At 45.3% G+C, this 19,273-nt stretch overlaps 1 protein-coding gene across 1 annotated transcript; it reads left to right on the top strand.

Annotated features, from left to right (window-relative positions):
- Positions 1–2,548: 2,548 nt before the first annotated feature.
- GPR6 (G protein-coupled receptor 6) lies at positions 2,549–7,528 on the top strand. Its single transcript, XM_008504385.2, has 2 exons — positions 2,549–2,597; positions 6,654–7,528. The coding sequence occupies exons 1-2, from the start codon at positions 2,576–2,578 to the stop codon at positions 7,526–7,528; spliced, it is 897 nt and encodes a 298-aa protein (XP_008502607.2). The 5' UTR covers positions 2,549–2,575.
- Positions 7,529–19,273: the final 11,745 nt, after the last annotated feature.

Genomic DNA, 19,273 nt, shown 5'->3' with positions numbered 1-19,273 from the left:
TGAAAACAATCACCATTGTTATGACAACTCCAGGGAAATGCTGGAACAAAAATATTTAAAAAGTTGGGGCCATCATCTTTTCAACCAAGCAGAGCATGGCAGGTGGTCACACTGCCAACTGAGGAATGTGAAAATGGTGGTGTCAGACTTGAACAACCTTTGGACCTCTGATGCAATTGCTCCACTGCTGCATATTTTGGCCAAAGCACAAGGATGTGTGCAGCTCAGCTGCCTTTTCAGCAGAACCAACACAACTGTCACTTCAATAAGTGCATAAACCAAAGTTAACCTATTTTGGAAACAGAAGTAAACTTGTTGTCATCTGGAAATTTCTGAATATTACAGAAACAGCAAGAAGAGTACTTTTTGCTTAAGTTTACTTGTAGCAAGACGAACCTCTCTTAGGGCACGGAGCTCCAAGGTCCAACAGGTGTCCCAGCAGAAGTGCATGAAAAAAGGCACTGAGTCTGTTGCCCTCAGGACTGGTTAGCCTGGCTCAGTGCTACTGCTCCAGATTCAACTGATCCCTCTGCTGGCTTGCTCAGGACTGAGCTGAGCCTGTGCTTCAAGCCTCACCTTTTATTGGCCCCCTAATCCTGCTCATGGGCAGTGGGGGCCCGCCCTAATCAGGCACAGGTGGGCTTAACACAAGCTCATGCCCACTACCTGGTAATTAGTGGCACCTGGTTGCCTCATTTCACTACAGTTCCCTAAGTTGTTTATAGGGACTTGCCCGCAGAGCCAGTTCTGCGCTGCAGTCAGAGAAATTGCTTATGGGTGACAATGGGGCTGTCTACTTGCAATCTCTGAGAAAGCAATTTCAGAGATGAAGATGGGCACAGTGCTTTTTCCACAATGAAATTTATTTTTAGTTTGCATTCTGGTACCTGGAAAAATTGTTTTCAAACTCGCTATTATTTTTAATGATAAGATGTATCTACATCCGGTAAGATCACGTGAAACAATGCAAATATTTTAGTGAAACAAATTTGCAGCTTCTTTTTACAAAGCTGAAAAAAGCAAAATAGGTAAAGTCAGCACTTCCTCACTTGGATGTGCAGAAAAGCCCTGGAACAATGTAAAGGCTAGGTGGAAGCCATTTAGAAACTTGTGCAAAAAGGTTTTGAAAAAGTTTAAAAGAACAAAAATAATAAAAGACCTTGTTCCATTGCACTTGATGACACATCTAACAATGAATAACCTTTGCTGATGATTATTTCTTTCCATCAACATAAAAAGCAGGGCAAGGAAGGAAAAGTTGCAAAATATATGTATTTAGCTTCAGTATATTCATCCCTAATCTCTAGAAATAAACAGAGTGGATCAGAGGCTATCTTTTCAATAAAGGTAAGCAATGACTGTGCCTTTCCTAACAAACTTTATATAAACCCATCTGGAGCTCTGCCAGCATCCAAGTGTTGCTGGCAAATATTGTTCCTCTGATAACTCAGCCAGCTCCTCTGGCTTGTCCAGGCTGGTGGAAGTGAGCTGACAGATGTGGAGATTGCTAAGCAGATATGGAGATCACTCCACTGGATCCCTATCAAACGATGATGTGAAAGGTCAAGCACCTGAAAAAAAAAATTATAAGCAGCTCTGGGTGATGAGCACTCAGAGGATTCTCCCAGGGAAGAGTTCCTGCCCAACAAAGCTTAAGAGGCCAAAGTTGCATCAAAAACTCATCCTGTCTGGAGTGGCAGTGATGGGAGCCTGTGACAGTGCTGCTGTCAGCCAAGGGCAGAACCAGCAGGTGCCAAAACCGTGGGATAGGGCAAGAAGAGGAGAGGCATGGGGAGGATCCTGCCCCACGAAGGAATAGAGATGGAGGAAGACTCTTGCTTTACATTTCTGCAAAATTTCTCGATAGCCATAAATGAAAGCTCAAAATAGTGTTCTCTATGCTTTCACTGTATGCACCTACATTTGCATTTTCTTCTCACTGAACTAGAAATGCATGATGTTTCAAATTCTGCAGGTTTCAGCATAAGGTCCAGTCTGCATTCATCCCTGATGTTAAGTATTTGTTACACTATTTAAAGCATGCTTTCACCTGCTTACGTGAAGTTTATCCCTGTGCTTTCTGCTTGTGATTCAGCTACCACACAGGGCATTGTGCCACTTTTCAAAGCACCCATAAAATCCTGCGGAGAAATCCAGCTTTGTGAACAGAATAGAGTAACACAGAATTTTCATCCCAAGTATGTGCTAGAAAAACTGGGATAGCTGTGCTCATGTGTTTATGCACTCATATATAGCACAACTGTACAAGTAAAATAGATTCTACAGACATGCAGACTGTTTTCTGGACTGGACCTGCAGGAAGGACAGAGCAGCCAGGCAGCTGAATGCTCATCCCAGGAGGACCCATCAGGAAGCACAGTCAAGGACTGCATGGGAAACACAATGTGTGGTGGACAATCAGGGTTGTGAAGGATGCGACTGAAACGCTAAATGGTGCCTGAACCCTGGTGCTTTACATTATCAGTAGGTTTTGCAATCCAGCTTATTTGCAGGTGGACACCTGCCTGAAGGGTCAGCCAGGGAGACCTCGTCATCAAGGAGGACCTCGTCATCGATGACACCAGGTGATGAAGCTGAGTTCATTATTTCAGGAAAATGAAACATTTGAAGAGGTGCCCAAGTGAATCGCTAGGTTTTTAAAACATCTTTTCACAACAGCTGCATAGAAATCTCTGAAATGTCAGTGCTGGTTAACTCACCATCTGTGTTATTCCCCTCTCCCTTCCCCTCCTCCTACCTTTATTCTGAGGCTTCTTTATGTTGCCAGAAGAAAAATGACTCTTCAGTATTTTCAGCATGTTATCGGAAAGATAAATTTTGAAATGCTTTTTTTTTTTTGGTTCCAACTCATGCTATGTAAAGCACATTTAATATACTTAACATTTACTCACCCTACTTATTAATCATTAAAGAATACGAACTATCAAAATAATCCATAATTAACTGAAATTAAATAATCAAATAATAAAATTACACCATAATATTTCTCAGCTCTCAGAACAGATGGAGAAGTCAAGCAGAGAGTTTTTAGATCGTTTATTTCAGCAAGTTTTTAATTTTGTTGCTGCTTAATTTTCAGAAATTTGCTGAGATAATTACCGAGTTATATCATATCCTGTGCTTAGGTCTGCACTGCTGAAAGAGAGCTTTTTATTTTTATGTCCTCCCATGAGGTTTGTGGACCCAGTCTCAGCTAGAAAGTGAAGATGAAAACATCTTGATGGCAGCACAGGAGGTCTGGCCAGGCTTCTCTCTCCTCTGCTTGTTGTGATGCTGTGGTAATTGAGTGTGGCTGTAGGATCCCAGCTTCATCTACTCTTTGAATCCTCTTTTTCCCACAATCAAAAGCAATCCAAATGGCTCACCTTTTGTTGGAATGACCGATGTGAGAAGCTGTACTAAGAGGATAAGAGGCCTTAAACAGTAGCTCTGGAAATATAAACAGTTCCCAAGGAGGTGTAACCATGTTAATATGTGTGGAATTAGTCACTAACCCTGCCAACTGATTCTTGGCAACGTGAGGGAGGTGAGGGAGATGCAGAGCACTGCTCACTGAGCACAGTAAGGACCTGATACAGACTGCAATAGCCTGCCCCTCTTGAAAGGGTAAAAGTCCAAGGAAATGGAGGCACTATGGAGCCAGAAGAACTCAGAAAACATCTGACAACAAGGAGACAAATCAAGCTGGATACATGCACACTTCTTTCAGAGACATGCCACAATGCTTGAACAATTTTTTTCTGCTTGAAATTCGAATTTATAAATTGTATCTCAAGAGAAAAATAGGATGCAGATCACATAATTACAGAATATCAGGGGTTGGAAGATACTTCTGGAGGTCATCAATCTGACCCCCCTGCCAGAGCAGATGCTCACATCAGTCTGAAGCAGTCAGATTGTTCTAACCACTGAGAAAAACATTGACAACAGGTAGAGAATATGAGACTGGAGAGGCTTGTTGTTTAAAAACTCTTCCTAAATCTTATTCTGAGATGCTAATGCACTCATGCAGTTTCACCACATGAGAGGACTTCTGCCTTGACAGCATGGGCTGTCAATGTTTTCATTAAGGAAAAAGTTTTCAGGGAAAAAAGAGGTTTAAAATTATGTACACACAAAATATAAAAAGCAAACACTTCCACCTGCTTATAAAATACCACATACTTGTTTCCCAGAGGTAATAGGCCTGGTCAAGATGTGAGAAATCAACCCACAGCTGGGACCTTCCACACAACATTTCACTACGGAGAAGCAGATAAATTATATGTTTCTTTCTGTGTTTTACAGATGCCACAAAAATACTGAGGATTTTATGGTTTCCTTGTGGAGCCCAGCTGGTCCATGTTTGTAAACCTAACTTGCTAAGTTTGAAATATACCATTTTTAATCAATTTTGAAAAATGCTTGGAATAATTTATTCTGTCTTAACCAGTTTAATTAATGTTGAAATACGCCATTTCTCTAGCTAGAATGGAAAAATTCCTTTGAGTAAGCCCCAAAATTTACCTTTATCTTGGATTTTACCCTATCCTTCTTTTCCTTGCTTTGTAAGCAGCCTTTTGTACACCTGGATTCTTGTAGTCTTGGTCTTAATCTTAACACAAGTTGACGCTGACCATTTCTTAACCTGTTCTTTTTTTATTATTTAATTTTGGAAAGTGAGTAAGACAACCCTGCATTTCCTGAATTACAGCGGGGGTACATGACCAACTGCTGAAACTGCGTAAACTTGCAAACTGTTCTTAATCCTTCTTGCAGCTGCTTTTGCAGTTGGAACACCTGGAAAGGCTTGGATAATATACAGGCAAGTGGGACACCATGCAGGACAAGTAGTTGTAGGTACAAGTTGCAGTTAAGGAAAGACCAACTATAAAAAAAGGGAAAAAATCTTTACAGTTGAGGGCTAAGTACAGGCACATTGCCTAGAGAGGTTGTAGAAGCTCCTTCTGTGGAGATACCCAGATCCTTTTCTTGATGAAGGAAAAAACCCTGAGGGAAACCTTTGCATGGCCAATGCTGTCCCTGCTCTGAGCAGGTGGTAGGACCAGAGAGATGCTCCAGACTGACCTTCACGGGTCCCTTCCAACTCAAACTATTGTGAGATTTGTGTTTCAGAAATCCTGGGTAGTGATGGGTTCAGCTGTTTGCAGAGACAGAAAGTGTCCACAGCTTGTCTTGGTAAGTGTTCAGCCTGCGGGTTGTGGATGGGGCTGGATGTAATGAATGCAGACACCCTAATTCCCTTTGAAGATTCCCACATTTTATAGTGGCACAGCCTGTGTGCTTTCTCCATTTGGACAGCCCAAGGCAGTAAACGTATTTTCTTTAAATTATTTTTTCAGAATTGTGTCTAAATGGTTTGCACGCTGTTCCCATAACCGAGAAGTAATTTTATTTCCACATTCTTTTGATCATCAGTCGGCCATCACAGAACAACCACGATCTCCCAGGGTGGGGGGTGAGGGGTGCACCTTTTGGCTTGTCCTTTTAGCAGGAGGAAAGCCACGTTGCTACTGATGGTAATTACTTTCTGCCCACGTTTCTTTGGCGCTGGATTGGGTGGCCAAAGGCAGTTATCCTTTGCTTTACCGATTCAGGTGCTCTAGAGGGAAATACCTCGGCTGCTGGTTCACTGTGAGATGCAAAGGGTTAGACAAGGACAGAGGCCGCCTATTTTTATGCCCGCGGAATCGGGTCTCCTCCTAATTGACTTTATCATCTGAGGGGGTCCGCAAGGAGAGTGCGGATGCTTTCGCTAGCAAACTGATTGCTAACCCCAGAGTATATTCTGTTCGGAGAGGATAAGCGTGAAGCGGGCTTTTTTCGTAAGCATTGACGGCGCTGTTTGGTAACCTCTACCTTCGGTGCAGTACGAACACGAAACTTGCCGGATTTCTCCCCACAAACGCGCCGCCGTTGAGAGCGGGAAAATCTACTGCGAAGCGAGGGAAATGAAGCAGGGGAAGAGCAGAGCCGAGCCTAGTGCTCCTCCCCGCCCGGCAGCCCCAAGGGCATTTCGCTCCGCTCTTAGCCCGGGGCAAAACCTCCGGCTCCGGGACCGTGCCCCGCAGCCGAACCGCAGACGGATCGGGGAGCGCTGGCTGAGGACTTAGGGGAGGCAGACGGACTCTCCCGTACCAGCACCACATATCAAACCAATGCCCTCCCCATGCCCTCCCATCTCTACCCCTGCTTACCCCCCGCACTCTCCCCCCTTCATCCCGCTTCACCGGCAGCGCCCGCCCTGCCCCCTGACGTCAGCACCGCGCGGCCCGGCCCGGTCCGGCCCAAAGCCCCGGCGGGCGGGGCCCGGGGGGGCGGGGCGGAGGCTGGGGAGGGGGGAGCTGGGGGGCGGTCGGTTCGGCGGGAAAGTTCTGCGGGTTCAGCAGCAAGGCGGGCGCGGCGCCGCGGCTCCGATGCGCGCCCCGCCACCCCGCCGCACCCGCTCACCGCCTCTGCCCCCGCACAGCTGCGGCCGCCCGGGCGGCGATGGAGGCAGCGGCTGCCCTGAACGAGAGCGGGGCGGGCCGCCCCGGCTGCCAGCCCAGCGGCGGCGGCGGCGGTGGTGGCGGTGCCGGGGGTGGCAACGCCTCGCTGGAGCTTTCGTCGCGACCCCCCGGCGCCCGCCGGTCTCAACCCCTGGGATGTGATGCTCTGCGTCTCCGGCACCGCCATCGCTTGCGAGAACGCCCTGGTGGTGGCCATCATCTGCTACTCGCCCGCCCTGCGCACCCCCATGTTCGTGCTGGTGGGCAGTCTGGCCACTGCCGACCTCCTGGCCGGTCTCGGCCTCATCCTCAACTTCGTTTTCCAGTACGTGATCCGCTCCGAGACGGTCAGCCTGCTGACGGTGGGATTCCTCGTCGCCTCCTTCGCCGCCTCTGTGAGTAGCTTGCTGGCCATCACGGTCGACCGCTACCTCTCCCTCTACAACGCCCTCACTTACTACTCGGAGAGGACGGTGCTCTGCGTCCACACGATGCTGGCGGGCGCTTGGGGGGTTTCCCTCTGCCTGGGGCTGCTGCCCGTCCTGGGCTGGAACTGCCTCCACGACCGTGCCACCTGCAGCGTCGTCAGACCCTTGACCAAGAGCAATGTGACGCTACTGTCCGCCTCGTTCTTTCTCATTTTCCTCATCATGCTCCATCTCTATATCGAGATCTGCAAGATCGTTTGCAGACATGCCCACCAGATAGCTCTCCAGCAGCACTTCCTGACTGCTTCGCACTATGTTGCCACCAAAAAAGGGGTCTCTACCCTCGCTATAATCCTCGGGACTTTTGGGGCCAGCTGGCTGCCTTTTGCCATCTACTGTGTGGTGGGGGACCCCAACTACCCTTCGGTGTATACCTACGCCACGCTCCTACCTGCGACCTACAACTCCATGATCAACCCCATCATTTACGCCTACAGAAACCAGGAAATCCAGAGGTCCATGTGGGTGCTCTTCTGTGGCTGCTTTCAGGCTAAAGTGTCCTTTCGTTCCCGGTCCCCCAGCGATGTCTGAGTGACTTTTCTCTCTGTCATACCACACCAAGTGACAATCTACCCAGTGAACTATTACAGCAGTGCCTGGTCTAAACTTCAAACTAAGTCGTGAAGTCGTCAGAAACATGCTTAAGTATTAGCACTTTATACATGTTTGTATCTCTGAGAGTGGTTTGGGGTACGTAGTTTGGGGGTTCCATGGGGTGGGGGGAAGAGTGGTTGTATATAAATTTGCACATCACATTTGTGAAAACATTCCGTTACTGCTTAATTATAGCACCTTATTTCTAGCTGCTGATCTGCCAAAACAGTGTTGCCTTTCCGAAGGGCAGAGAGAAAGTAAGTGGTATTTGTGTTGTATTTCTATGTGTGTGTGTTGGGGGGGAGGCGTGGTGTATGTATGTGTGTATCTCGACTTTGCTGCACAATATTGATAAATTATAACATTTTCTATACAAATAAAAACATTTAAGATATATGGTTGTGGTTTTAGATGCTTTTAAGAAAGAAGAGAGCTGGCAGATTTGCCAGTTGAGCAAAGTCCCTTTGTTTGCTTTAAGCTCCTCGTGTAATTCCACCTAAAGAGATCATCGTTGGCCATGGAGATTAAATACTGCACTAAGAAAGATACCTTCCTGCTTTCTTGTTTGTTTAGTCTCTGCTTAACTGTCCAATCGAAGAGCACAAGCTCCTTTTCATTCTCCATCAGCCAAAGCAGCAAAAAGCTCAGTGAAACCAGCTGCTACTTACACCTATGTAGGTTTTCAGTAGCTTTCATCTTCAAGTTATAAATCAAGCTCTTATGATAATGCTCCAATAAAAACTTACCAAACTGTGGGGGAAAGTTGGACTTTAGGCTGGGTCCTTTTTTTCCACTTTTAGTCTAACATTGGAGGGGAAAAAGGAAAAAAATCTGATTTCATAGAAGCCAGTAAAACACCACAATAAATTTACTTTCCTTATCTGAGGTTCTGAGGGGAACCTGAATTGTTTCTCCCTCTCACTATTTTTTTTTTGTTTTACAGCGTGCATGTGTATACTGTAGAAAAATAATATTAAGTGCATCTTTGCTGTCTGCCTGTCTCAAAGCAGTATACTGCTTTCTGGTAATCCCACAGTTCAGTGGCTTTGAGGAGCCCATCAGAGTTCAATGCAGTTCAGAGTTTGGAAATGCTTCTTCACTCAGGTGTGAATTCACCAGCAACCTATTTATTCAGAGGAATAAAACATGCAGTAGATTTCACAAGCAGTGTTGATGCTTATTTATTTACAGTTATGCTAAATTTACATCCTGGCTTTGTTACAGTTTCTCACTATCATTTCAATTCATATTTAAGGGCTGACCATATAAGAGGTTGGGAATAGTGTGTTCCTCAGCTTATGGCTGGGCAATGCATCAAGCACTTGCCTGCTGGAGCACCTGGGGCCACAAGGATCCAGTTGGCCTGAGCAAAGATGTGATTCAGTAATGCTGTATTTATGTGAGTGCATGATGAAAACCAGTATGATTTCACTCAGAATACAAATACACTTCATTTTAAGAGCAATTTGATCAGAAAACTATTCCAGAACTCTGGTAGCCCCATTACTTTTATATATTCTATATCCTAATCATCACAAATGTGGCATTGTAATTGATTAATACCTTCAGACATGCAGGTATTCATCAGGGCACTGTTGCAGTGATGCTACAAATATGATTTAAAACAGACCTTACAGATGAAAATGCTGCTTGGATTAAGAACTCTACAGTTGCTAGTGAGAAAGGTTGTTTTTTCCCCTCTTGTGAGCCTTCTGAAGTAGTATGAGCCCAGACTTTTTAATCTCATACTAAATGTCTAAACTAGAAAATAAATAGAAGAGGACAAGGCCTCTAGCCCCTTGGATGTGTGGAACAGGGCATGCCTAAGCTCCTTTACCCCTGCAAAGCTAAGGATCAAACCACCAGGTGGAGCATTGTGGCCCCCATTCTAGTAACCTGCAAAAGCTCAGCCAAAGGCTGCATCACTCACAGGAGTAGTTGCTGAGAGAAAGGCCAATGAGTGACCTCCGACAGGTGAAATCATAGAATCAGAAATGGTTGGAAGTAAATGTCATCTAGTCCAACCCCCCTGCAGTGAACAGACACATCTTCAACTAGATGAGGTTACTCAGAGCTCTATCTGACTTTGAATGTTTCCAGGGATGAGGCATCTACCTCCTCTCTGGACAATCTTTTCCAGTGTTTCACCCACTCTCATTGTAAAAAATTCCTTCCTTCCACAGTCTAAATCTACCATTTTAGTTTAAAACTATTGCCCTTTGCCCTTTATTGCAAAATAAAAATTTTGCTCCCATCTTTCTTATATGTCCCCTTCGGGTGCAGGAAGGCTGCTACAAGGTCTCTCCAAGAGCCTTCTCTTCTTTCTTCTCTCTTTTCTCTTCCTCTTCTCTCTTCTCTTCTCTCTCTTCTCTTCTCTTCTCTTCTCCTTCTCTTCTCTCTCTCTCTTCTTTCTCTTCTCTTCTCTTCTCTTCTCTCTCTTCTCTTCTCTTCTCTTCTCTTCTCTTCTCTTCTCTTCTCTTCTCTTCTTCTTCTCTTCTCTTCTCTTCTCTTCTCTTCTCTTCTCTTCTCTTCTCTTCTCTTCTCTTCTCTTCTCTCTCTCTCTTCTCTCCTCTCCTCTCCTCTCCCTCTCCTCTCCTCTCCTCTCCTCTCCTCTCCTCTCCTCTCCTCTCCTCTCCTCTCCTCTCCTCTCCTCTCCTCTCCTCTCCTCTCTCCTCTCCTCTTCCCTTCCTCTCCTCTCCTTCCTCTCCTCTCCTCTCCTCTCTCTCCTCTCCTCTCCTCTCCTCTCCTCATCCTCTCCTTCCTCTCCTCTCTCCTTCCTCTCCTCTCCTCTCCTCTCCCTCCTCTCCTCTCCTCTCCTCTCCTCTCCTCTCCTCTCCTCTCCTCTCCTCTCCTCTCCTCTCCTCTCCTCTCCTCTCCCCCTCTCCTCTCCTCTCCTCTCCTCTCCTCCTCTCCTCTCCTCTCTCTCCTCCTCTCCTCTCCTCTCCTCTCCTCTCCTCTCCTCTCCTCTTCTCCCAGATGAACCGCCTCAACTTTTTCAGCCCCTCTCAATCTAAACACCTCACAGAATCCATCTCTCTGATAATTTTTGTGGCTCCCTTCTGGACTCCCTCCAACAGGTGGGGTCTCCCCAGAGCAGATGAGAAGAATCACCTCCCTTCACCTGCTGGCCACATTTCTTTTGATGCAGCCCAGGATATGGTTGGCCTTCTGGTAAAACTTTCTGGTAAAACTGGAAAACTTGCCATCTGCTAGGTTTTATCTTACAAATCATTGTAATTCCTGCATGAATGGCAGTGATGATGCAGGACAGGGCTGCCGCTGGTTTTCTTACTGAGTGGCTCCTGCAGGCAGTGCCTCACACCAGGATGCAGGTCCTCACTCTCCAGCACTTAACTTGCACCAAGGTTTGAGATGCTGAGTAGGGCCTGAGCAGGATCCTGAGAGCCCTATGCAGGCTCTGAAGACCAGTTTCAGCCTTAAAAGCTGCTAGGGGAAATTTCTCATATCTACTTTTAGACCCTGAAGTAAGTGAGACAGAATCTGCTGAAGACCACCACTGATCATTTGGGTTAGAAGGGACCTGAGAGATCATCTAGTTCCAACCCCCCCTGCCATGAGCAGGGACTCCTACCACTAGATGAGGCTGCTCAAAGCCTCATCCAACCTGGTCTTGAATACTTCCAGTGAGGTGGAAGCCACAACTTCCTGGGGTGACCTGTTTCAGTGCCTCATCACCCTCATACTAAAAAATTTATTCTTAATCTCTAAACTAAAATGATCATCTCCCTCCATAATTCTGTCAGGAACTGGACATCTGATATTTTCACCATAAATTCATGGTGACAACCTGTATAAAAATTAGATACAGAAAACTTGGATGGATAGAATCCTAGATCAGTAATAAGCCACTTAATCTAGGAATGAAACGGATTTAGGCGAGTTATTTTTTCCATTTTTAGCCCTACATGTCATTTGCTTTGTTTAATTTTATTAGTTTACCATTTACTGCATTTCAGACTGCATTCCCCCCAATGATTGACTCAATATACAAAATAAAGCTAGATTCCTCCTGTTTAAATGAGACATTTTTAAGGTATTTCCCTGAGCATTCTTTCCCAGATTTTGGCAACAGTGATATTAGCCATTCATTTGTTGAAACAATACAAATGTGTTGTTTTTTTGTTTTTGTAGGTTTTTTTATGTATACCCCATTCAGAAAGCTTTTGCTGACTCATAATTCCTGGGAAAGACTGAGGTGAAAGAGGGGAGAGTATTTTGATTGGTTCTGGGTAGCCCTCAGAGAGGAATTGACATCAACCCACTTGCAGTAAAATACAGCATTTAATTCTCAAAGCAAGTCCTGATCTGCAGGGATACCTGAGCAGAATAACATAAAGCAGGTGACACAATATCTTGTCTCCCCAAATAACATCTCTCTTTAGAAAAAGCAGAGCTGAAATTCCGGATGAAGGAAATCCAGGAACTGTGTATAGCATGATGCAAGTGTTTTCCTTGCTGAGTCTTTTTATCAAAATAGCAGGTGTTTGTTTGAGAAAACGGTGTTATATTTGCATTACCTGGACTTACAACCTCCTCCTGTTGTCAGATGATGGCTCTTTTACGTTGGTCATGAAATGATCTGTGAAAGAAAAAAACACCTGAAGGGCCCATTGCCAGTTGCTGGGCCATGACCCTCACACAGTCCCAATGGGGAACAATCATGTGTTGCTTCTGATATTGTATTTCTAAAAACCAATGGCCAGGTCTGCCTGATTAGAGACTGTAACACTGCAATAGGAATTTCCATAACCACTGGTGACCACAGATCATTCCTTGTCCTGGCAGGCTCCTGTGCTTGGTGGGTTTTACCTTCTCCTGTCAATGGTGTAGTTTGTGGGGGGAGAAAACCCTCACGGAAAGAGCTGCAAGGATAGGGCCCAGTGCTGGATAATGATATATTACATGGAGCCTTCACTGAAAATGGAAATGAGATTTCCTGCTTTACCACCCTTAAAAATTCTATGGCTTATCCTGCAGCAGAAAAAATAATGTCAGTCTTTGTCTAAAGAGCTCCCAGCCTGCTCCCACTAACACCAGCAATGCTCTATTGCACAGCAGCCAAGATAATGACAGTGTTTCATTATAAAAAATTACCATTTTGAGGCAGGAAGTCCTTAGCCCCAGCTTCACTTTTCATTACAAACTAATGGTTTATTACTAACCTTGAATATCTTACAGGGTTTGCAGTGCCTCAAAAGGCAAGATCCTGGCCATTTGGCTTGCATGAAGTACACCTCTCTGTGATTAGCTCCCTCATTTTAGTTGGACCAATTACAGAAAGAAGAGCAGAGCAGGCCTGGTCAGGAGCTGGGCCAAAAGCCCCCCCACACCACCTCATTTTCTGTGAGGTTTCTGCTGAAATCAATGGTGTAAGAGTGGAAAAGAGACCGGCTCTGCAGGCTGCTTCATGTGAGTCACTGTGTATTAAAAAGCCAGCTGGATTCAAAATCACAGGTCAAACAAAACCTCTTTATTTAGCTAAGCAAACAAAAGGACAAAACACTTTTAACCTGAAAAGTGAGTCTGTACATATTTTATCAATGTAATGATCCACAGGTACTAAGTAACACCCAGTGAAGCACTAGAATCTCTAATCTCCATTCTGCTTCTCTCCTTTTAAAAGGATAAGTTTTTTAATGAGGTAAAAATAATTTCTGATAGCGCAGCTGCTCCTAAGCTCTTTGGCTAAGCTTTTATGGTAGTCATTCAAAAAGAAAAAAGACAAGGGAAAAACAAGAAAAAAAAAACCCACAAGGGGGAAAAAAAAGCAAACCACGTGTTTACTTCTTGTTCATTCATGAGTGAGACACTCACCTTGGAGGACAAGGAGTGATGGAGTGGGTGCAATTCAGCTCTGCACGGAAGAGCACATCTGAAGCTCAGTTTTTCCCCTGCTGGTTTTGTTTTTTGGAGGATACTCAGAGTGACGAGGTGCCTGCCCCTTGCTCGGTCTTAACCGAGCGAACTCCTTGGGACCTGCAGGAGCTGCAAGCCCCAGGGGCAGCCCCTGAGCTTGGGGGTGCCACACACTGCAGCCCTGGCTCCAAACCCCGCGTGTCTTTCACTGCCCTGCCGATATTTAAAACGCAGGAAGCTGTCCGAGGGGAAAGATCCCCCTAGGGGCAGTTTCATTTACTGGGGTCAGTAACTCGGTGTGGAAATAATCCCACTGCTGCCGAGGTGCCTGGAGAACCACAAGTGCTGACTCAGCACGGACAGTAGATGTGGCACTTGGTCCAGCTGAGGCTGGTCTGCCCGGGATAGCAGCCAGACAGAGAGGGACCTGGGAGTCTGGGTTGACAGGAAGCTGAACATGAGCCAGCAGTGTGCCCAGGTGGCCAAGAAGGCCAATGGCATCCTGGCCTGGATCAGGAACAGTGTGGCCAGCAGGTCCAGGGAAGTGATTCTGCCCCTGTACTCAGCGCTGGTGAGGCCACACCTCGAGTCCTGTGTCCAGTTCTGGGCCCCTCAGTTTAGAAAGGATATCGAGGTCCTGGAGCGGGTCCAAAGGAGGGCAACTAGGCTGGTGAAGGGACTTCAGCACAGATCCTATAAGGAGAGGCTGAGGGAGCTGGAGCTGTTCAGTCTGGAGAAGAGGAGGCTCAGGGGAGACCTCATCGCTCTCTACAACTCCCTGAAAGGAGGGTGTAGCCAGGGGGGGTTGGTCTCTTTTCCTAGGCAACTCTCAGCAAGACAAGAGGGCACAGTCTTAAGTTGTGCCAGGGGAGGTTTAGGTTAGATATTAGAAAGAATTTCTTTACGGAGGGGGTGATCAGGCATTGGAATGGGCTGCCCAGGGAAGTAGTGGATTCTCTGTCCCTGGAGATATTTAAAAAGAGACTGGATGTGGCACTCAGTGCCATGGTCTGGTAACTGCAGCGGTAGTGGATCAAGGGTTGGACTTGATGATCTCTGAGGTCCCTTCCAACCCAGCCAATTCTATGATTCTATGAAAGCAGCAAAAGGCAGCAGGAGGTGAAGTGATGGTGTGATCACTCTGCAGGGTCCATATGTTACAGCAAAGCCTGAGAGCAAAGGGAGTTTTTCAGTTCATCTGTGTTAGGGGAACAGCACAATCACTTAGGGTGTGATGTACCACATGGAAACAGCTTCTCCAGCAATGAGAGCTGAATGTGGTGCTGTCTTCCGGCAATGGGTTGGTGCTGCACACAAGACAAAAGAAAAAAAAAAAAAAAAAAAATTAAAAATCATTCACTGCAGCATTGCTTGAGTTGTCATCAGTCCTGGACCCTTCAAGTAGACGATTTCAAGTGGAAAGGGACAACTGTCCTCTGCCACCTGAATTCTGCCAACTGGCCACTGAATGTGTCTATGTATGTGTTTATAGATACGACACAATTTATGTGTCTATACTGACCACTCTGACAGCCTCACAGTACTGCCAGCCTCAAGGGTCTGGGCGGTGAGTTGGTGGTGTAGAGATATCTGGTGGCTGCTTGGTTGTCCTAGACCTACTTCTAGTGCAGGCAGATCCACTGAGCTGCCCAACCTACTCACAGCCTTCTGAAGGAATAAAATACAGTCTAGATCCACTTTTCACCCTGCTTTTGAACACAGATTTCTAGCCACAAGCCCAGACTTAGCAATCCCCTACAAGACAACAGACCTCTTCCATGCCCTGCTGCCCTCTGTGCCCCTGACACATAGGGCTGGGGCAGAGCATCTTTGCTCTGTCACTTGCAACTTGTTTTTCCTTTGTTTTCAAATAAAGGAACTTGTATTTCTATTCTGTATGTTTGGGTCCAGAGCAGGAGCATTTAGCATCCAATTATGGTGCATTAAGTGCATTTAAAAGACCAAAACCAATAATAATAATAATAATAATACAAAGAAACAGAAATCATAATGTCCCAAAGGTGCAGAACCAGGAGCTGTCCTCAATGTCTTCACTATGTCACATTTGCATTTGTTGGGTTTTCCTTGTCTTTGTGTGTGCTTTATGTCACCCATGCCAATGGACCACTGCATTAATTTGTTACCTGACATGAACTCTGCTTCATGCCTTCAGGTCTCCAGAAAACTGTGCGTTGTTATGGGTCTTTTGGTTACTGGAGCACCTCCTGTAGGTTCTATTTCTTGCAACAGTGTGAGATGATGCAAGCTTGCTCAGTCTCATCCACAGTTGGGCACTGTATCAGAACCTGGGTGATGAGAAAAACACCTGGGAAAATACCTGCCAATATTTGAGTGGAACTAGCAAATCCAAGTAACTGTTGAGTGGAGCTGTGTCTTTCTACATGTGCATTTCTTCATTACTGTGTAAATAAGAATTACAGCTCTGTAATCAAGAAAAAGAAAGAATATCCTGTGAACTGAGCTCCTGATTCTGTCTGCCTCTCCATCTTTACTCAAGAAGGAAAGAGGATATCTTGTTTACCTTGGCTATCATGTAAACTCTGAACCATGTCAGATTTTAAAGATGTGTCAGCACTTAAAAGTGAGAATTAGATACTTAGGATCTGAATTAGTAAAAGGATTCAAGCACCCACATTCAGAAAGTTGGTCCCTCAACAATCTTTATAACTGACTGGTCCTGCAAGTACCAATCAATCTGCTGGTTTACTTTTTTATCTTCCACATCCTTATAGCCACACTGCAGCATGTGCACAGGGTACTTTGGTTTTTCACAGCCCAAGCAGCCTGGAAGGTGCTTGTATCCCCCTAAACTCAGTGGGGATTTTGGGAGCTCAGTGACCTTGCAGCTGTGTCTCCCATGTGGCTGTGTTTGGTAGGAAGGCACAGGAGCACCATGTGGGCTAAGAACCAACCAGGTTTTTTACCTTTGCACTGGTAAATGTTTCCATGGCTTAAATCCAGTCCAGCAGAGGAAGGGACTGAGCCCAGGATACCAGCAGAGAGTTAGGGTTTTATAAATGCAATGGAGTTTTATCAGGATTGTTGGTTTATCAGGATTGCTACTTGTTTCTGTAGCACAGGGTGTTTTAATGCAATGACCCAGGGGTGGGCTGGCTGCGATGCTTCAGGCACAGATGGAGTCAGGAGAAGGTGAATAGGCTCTGGGGGAAGGAAAGAAATTCTGAGCTGAGGGAATATTGTAATGCTTTTTTTTTTGCTTTTTTTTTCTTCCTGCTACTCACTGTCTGGCTTCTGTCTGGTTTAAAACAGAGTTGTTTTTTCCTGGGAAGAATTTTCTCCAAGTGGCTCACTTGTTGTGTGGTTGCTTCAGTTTGTAGCTTAATTGGAACACCGAGGTTTTGGGGGGAAGGTTTGAAAAAGGGTTTTAAAAATCAGCTTGAACCCTCTGTCTTGTGTGTCAGAATGCATATTTTGCATGGACCAGTACTCATTTTCTAACCATCAAGATGTTGGCATCGAGATTAATAATTATGTTTGAAACCAGATAGAGGCAGGGTTTCTGGAAATATTCTCCAACAAGTAGATTGTTTTAATAAAGGTTGACTCTCCTACAAAATTTAATTACATCTATGACACACTGTGAATGACTGAATTTTTTTTTAATCATAACTTTCAGTGACATGTTATCTTTCAAATCACAGTGAGATAATTTGTTTGTATACCTGGAGGTAGGTATAATTTGTCACTTCTAGTTGTTGCTGCCTTTTATAGAATGAAGTACATCTAGGTTATATTAAGATGATGTCAGAATAAGTCTCTTCTGTTGGAAATTGAATCTATCAGTAAATATTGGGACCTTGCTGCTTCCCAATAACAGTCTCTGACTTTTGATACTGTGCTGATTTTTCTTAATCAGTAAGAAGTTAGGTTTTCTAAAGTGTTTATAATTTTTTCCAAGTAGTGGTGTATTCTGTTTTAAATGCTGTTGTGCAGTGGCAAATAAAGAAAATGTAAAACTGTTATGATTGAACCCCAGGCAGCAACTAAGCCCCACGCAGCCCTTTGATCATTATCCCCTGTGGGGTGAGGAAGAGAACTGGAAGGGTAAAAGTGAGAAAACTCAGGGGTTGAGATAAAGGTAGTTGAACAGGTGAAGAAGAAGCTGCACACAGAAGCAAAGCAAAACAAGGAATTAATTCACTGCTTCCCATTAGCAGGCAGGTGTTCAGCCATCTTCAGGAAAGCCAAGCTCCATCATGAGTAGTGGTTACTTGGGAAGACAAATGCCATCTCTCCGAATGTTCCCCCTTCCTTCTTCTTCCCTCTTCTTCTATATGCTGAACATGATGTCATATGGTATGGAACAGCCCCTTGGTGAGATGGGGTCAGCAACCCTGTGTCCCCTCCCAGCTCCTTGTGTGCCCCCAGCTGGTGGGGTGGGGTGAGAAACAGAAAAGCCTTTGACTTGGTGTAATCACTGCTTGGCACCAACTGAAATATCAGTGTATTATTAACATTCTTCTCATCTTAAATCCAAAACACAGTGTTACAGCAGTTACTAGGAAGAAAATTATCTCAGCTGAAGCCAGGGCAGGGGCAAGTAAGTTAAGGGCTCCACTTCTCTGTACACTTGCTGTTCTATAAATGGCTCAAAGAAAATAATAGAATTAAGCTGTCTAAATAAACGTCAGAAAACCTTTTGCAGGGAGAGTTTGGAGATGACGTGTGACCTGTGCACCAAGCATAAACACAAGGCTTTGAGCTACTCCCCAGCTCGATGCAGCTGAAGATGGATTTCTTACTCCTGGGGATCTCAGCTGCTCTGTGGCAGTCTAAGAGCATCAGATGGGAGAGAGACATTTATTTGCAAAGCAATGCATTGTATGAAGCCTTGCTCATAACACTGAAATAGTGGCCCCAAAGAGTAATGAGATGCTGCCTGTTTGTGAATGAAAAAGCTAATTGCATTCTTTTCATTTGAAATGAAACTGGAGAGAGTAGCAGACTTTGCTATTGTTGCTGTTCTATTGGTGTTGTTCAGACAACATCACTTCCACAGGAGATGTGTTTGTGGGAAACAGAGACTCTGTGAAGAGTGTCCTAGCCCTATTTAGGTGAATATCCTGGCTGCTAGCTTGTCTTCTGAAACCCACTGCTACAGTAGCAGCATCAGCAGCATTGTGCTAACCAGAACATCTCTAATTTTCTTCTTTCATGAGACATTTTTAGAAGTTAGGAAAAGCTCTGGCTCTGCCTTCATCGTCATTAAAACTGGGAGGGACCTTTTGCCTAACCTTAGCATGTCCACAGTATTGGTCAGATTGATAAAACCTTCTTAATAATACCATTCCATCCCACCATGCTTGGTCTGAAACCAGCACTTACTCATTTATCTGAGCTGGCAGATACACACTGAATGTATCTGATGCTTGACTTGGCAATGTCAATCCAGCTTCTCTATCATGCATGCAACAGAACTGTTTTTCTGCCCAACCAGCTGCTCAACTAATTTGCCTGCCAAATGTTACACAGAATCACAGAATGGTTTGGGTTGGAAGGGACCATAAAGATCAGGCCCTTCCAATCCCCCTGCATAGGCAGGGACACCTCCCACTAGATCAGGTTGCTCAAGGTCCCATCCAACTTGGTCATCAACACTTCCAGGGAGGGGGCAGTCACAGCATCCCTGAGCAACCTGTTACAGTGTCTTACCACCCTTATATGTTTGTGTTTCCATCTCCCCAGCAATTCCCTGATTCCTCAGCCAACGCTGAACAGGACATGAGCCCACCAGGCACTCTCTTCCTGCTTTACCCCTGACAC

This window comes from Calypte anna, chromosome 3 (assembly GCF_003957555.1).
Source record: "Calypte anna isolate BGI_N300 chromosome 3, bCalAnn1_v1.p, whole genome shotgun sequence".
Lineage (NCBI taxonomy): Eukaryota > Metazoa > Chordata > Aves > Apodiformes > Trochilidae > Calypte > Calypte anna.
Note: the sequence above shows the minus strand (reverse complement) of the source record. Positions and strands in the feature narration are given on the sequence as shown.

Bases quoted from the DNA above. Each gene is read 5' to 3' on its own strand.
- GPR6 (XM_008504385.2), top strand. From the start codon at position 2,576: ATGACACCAGGTGATGAAGCTG. The intron at 2,598-6,653 runs AGTTCATTATTT...CGCCCGCCGGTC, and splicing joins GACACCAGGTGATGAAGCTG to TCAACCCCTGGGATGTGATG.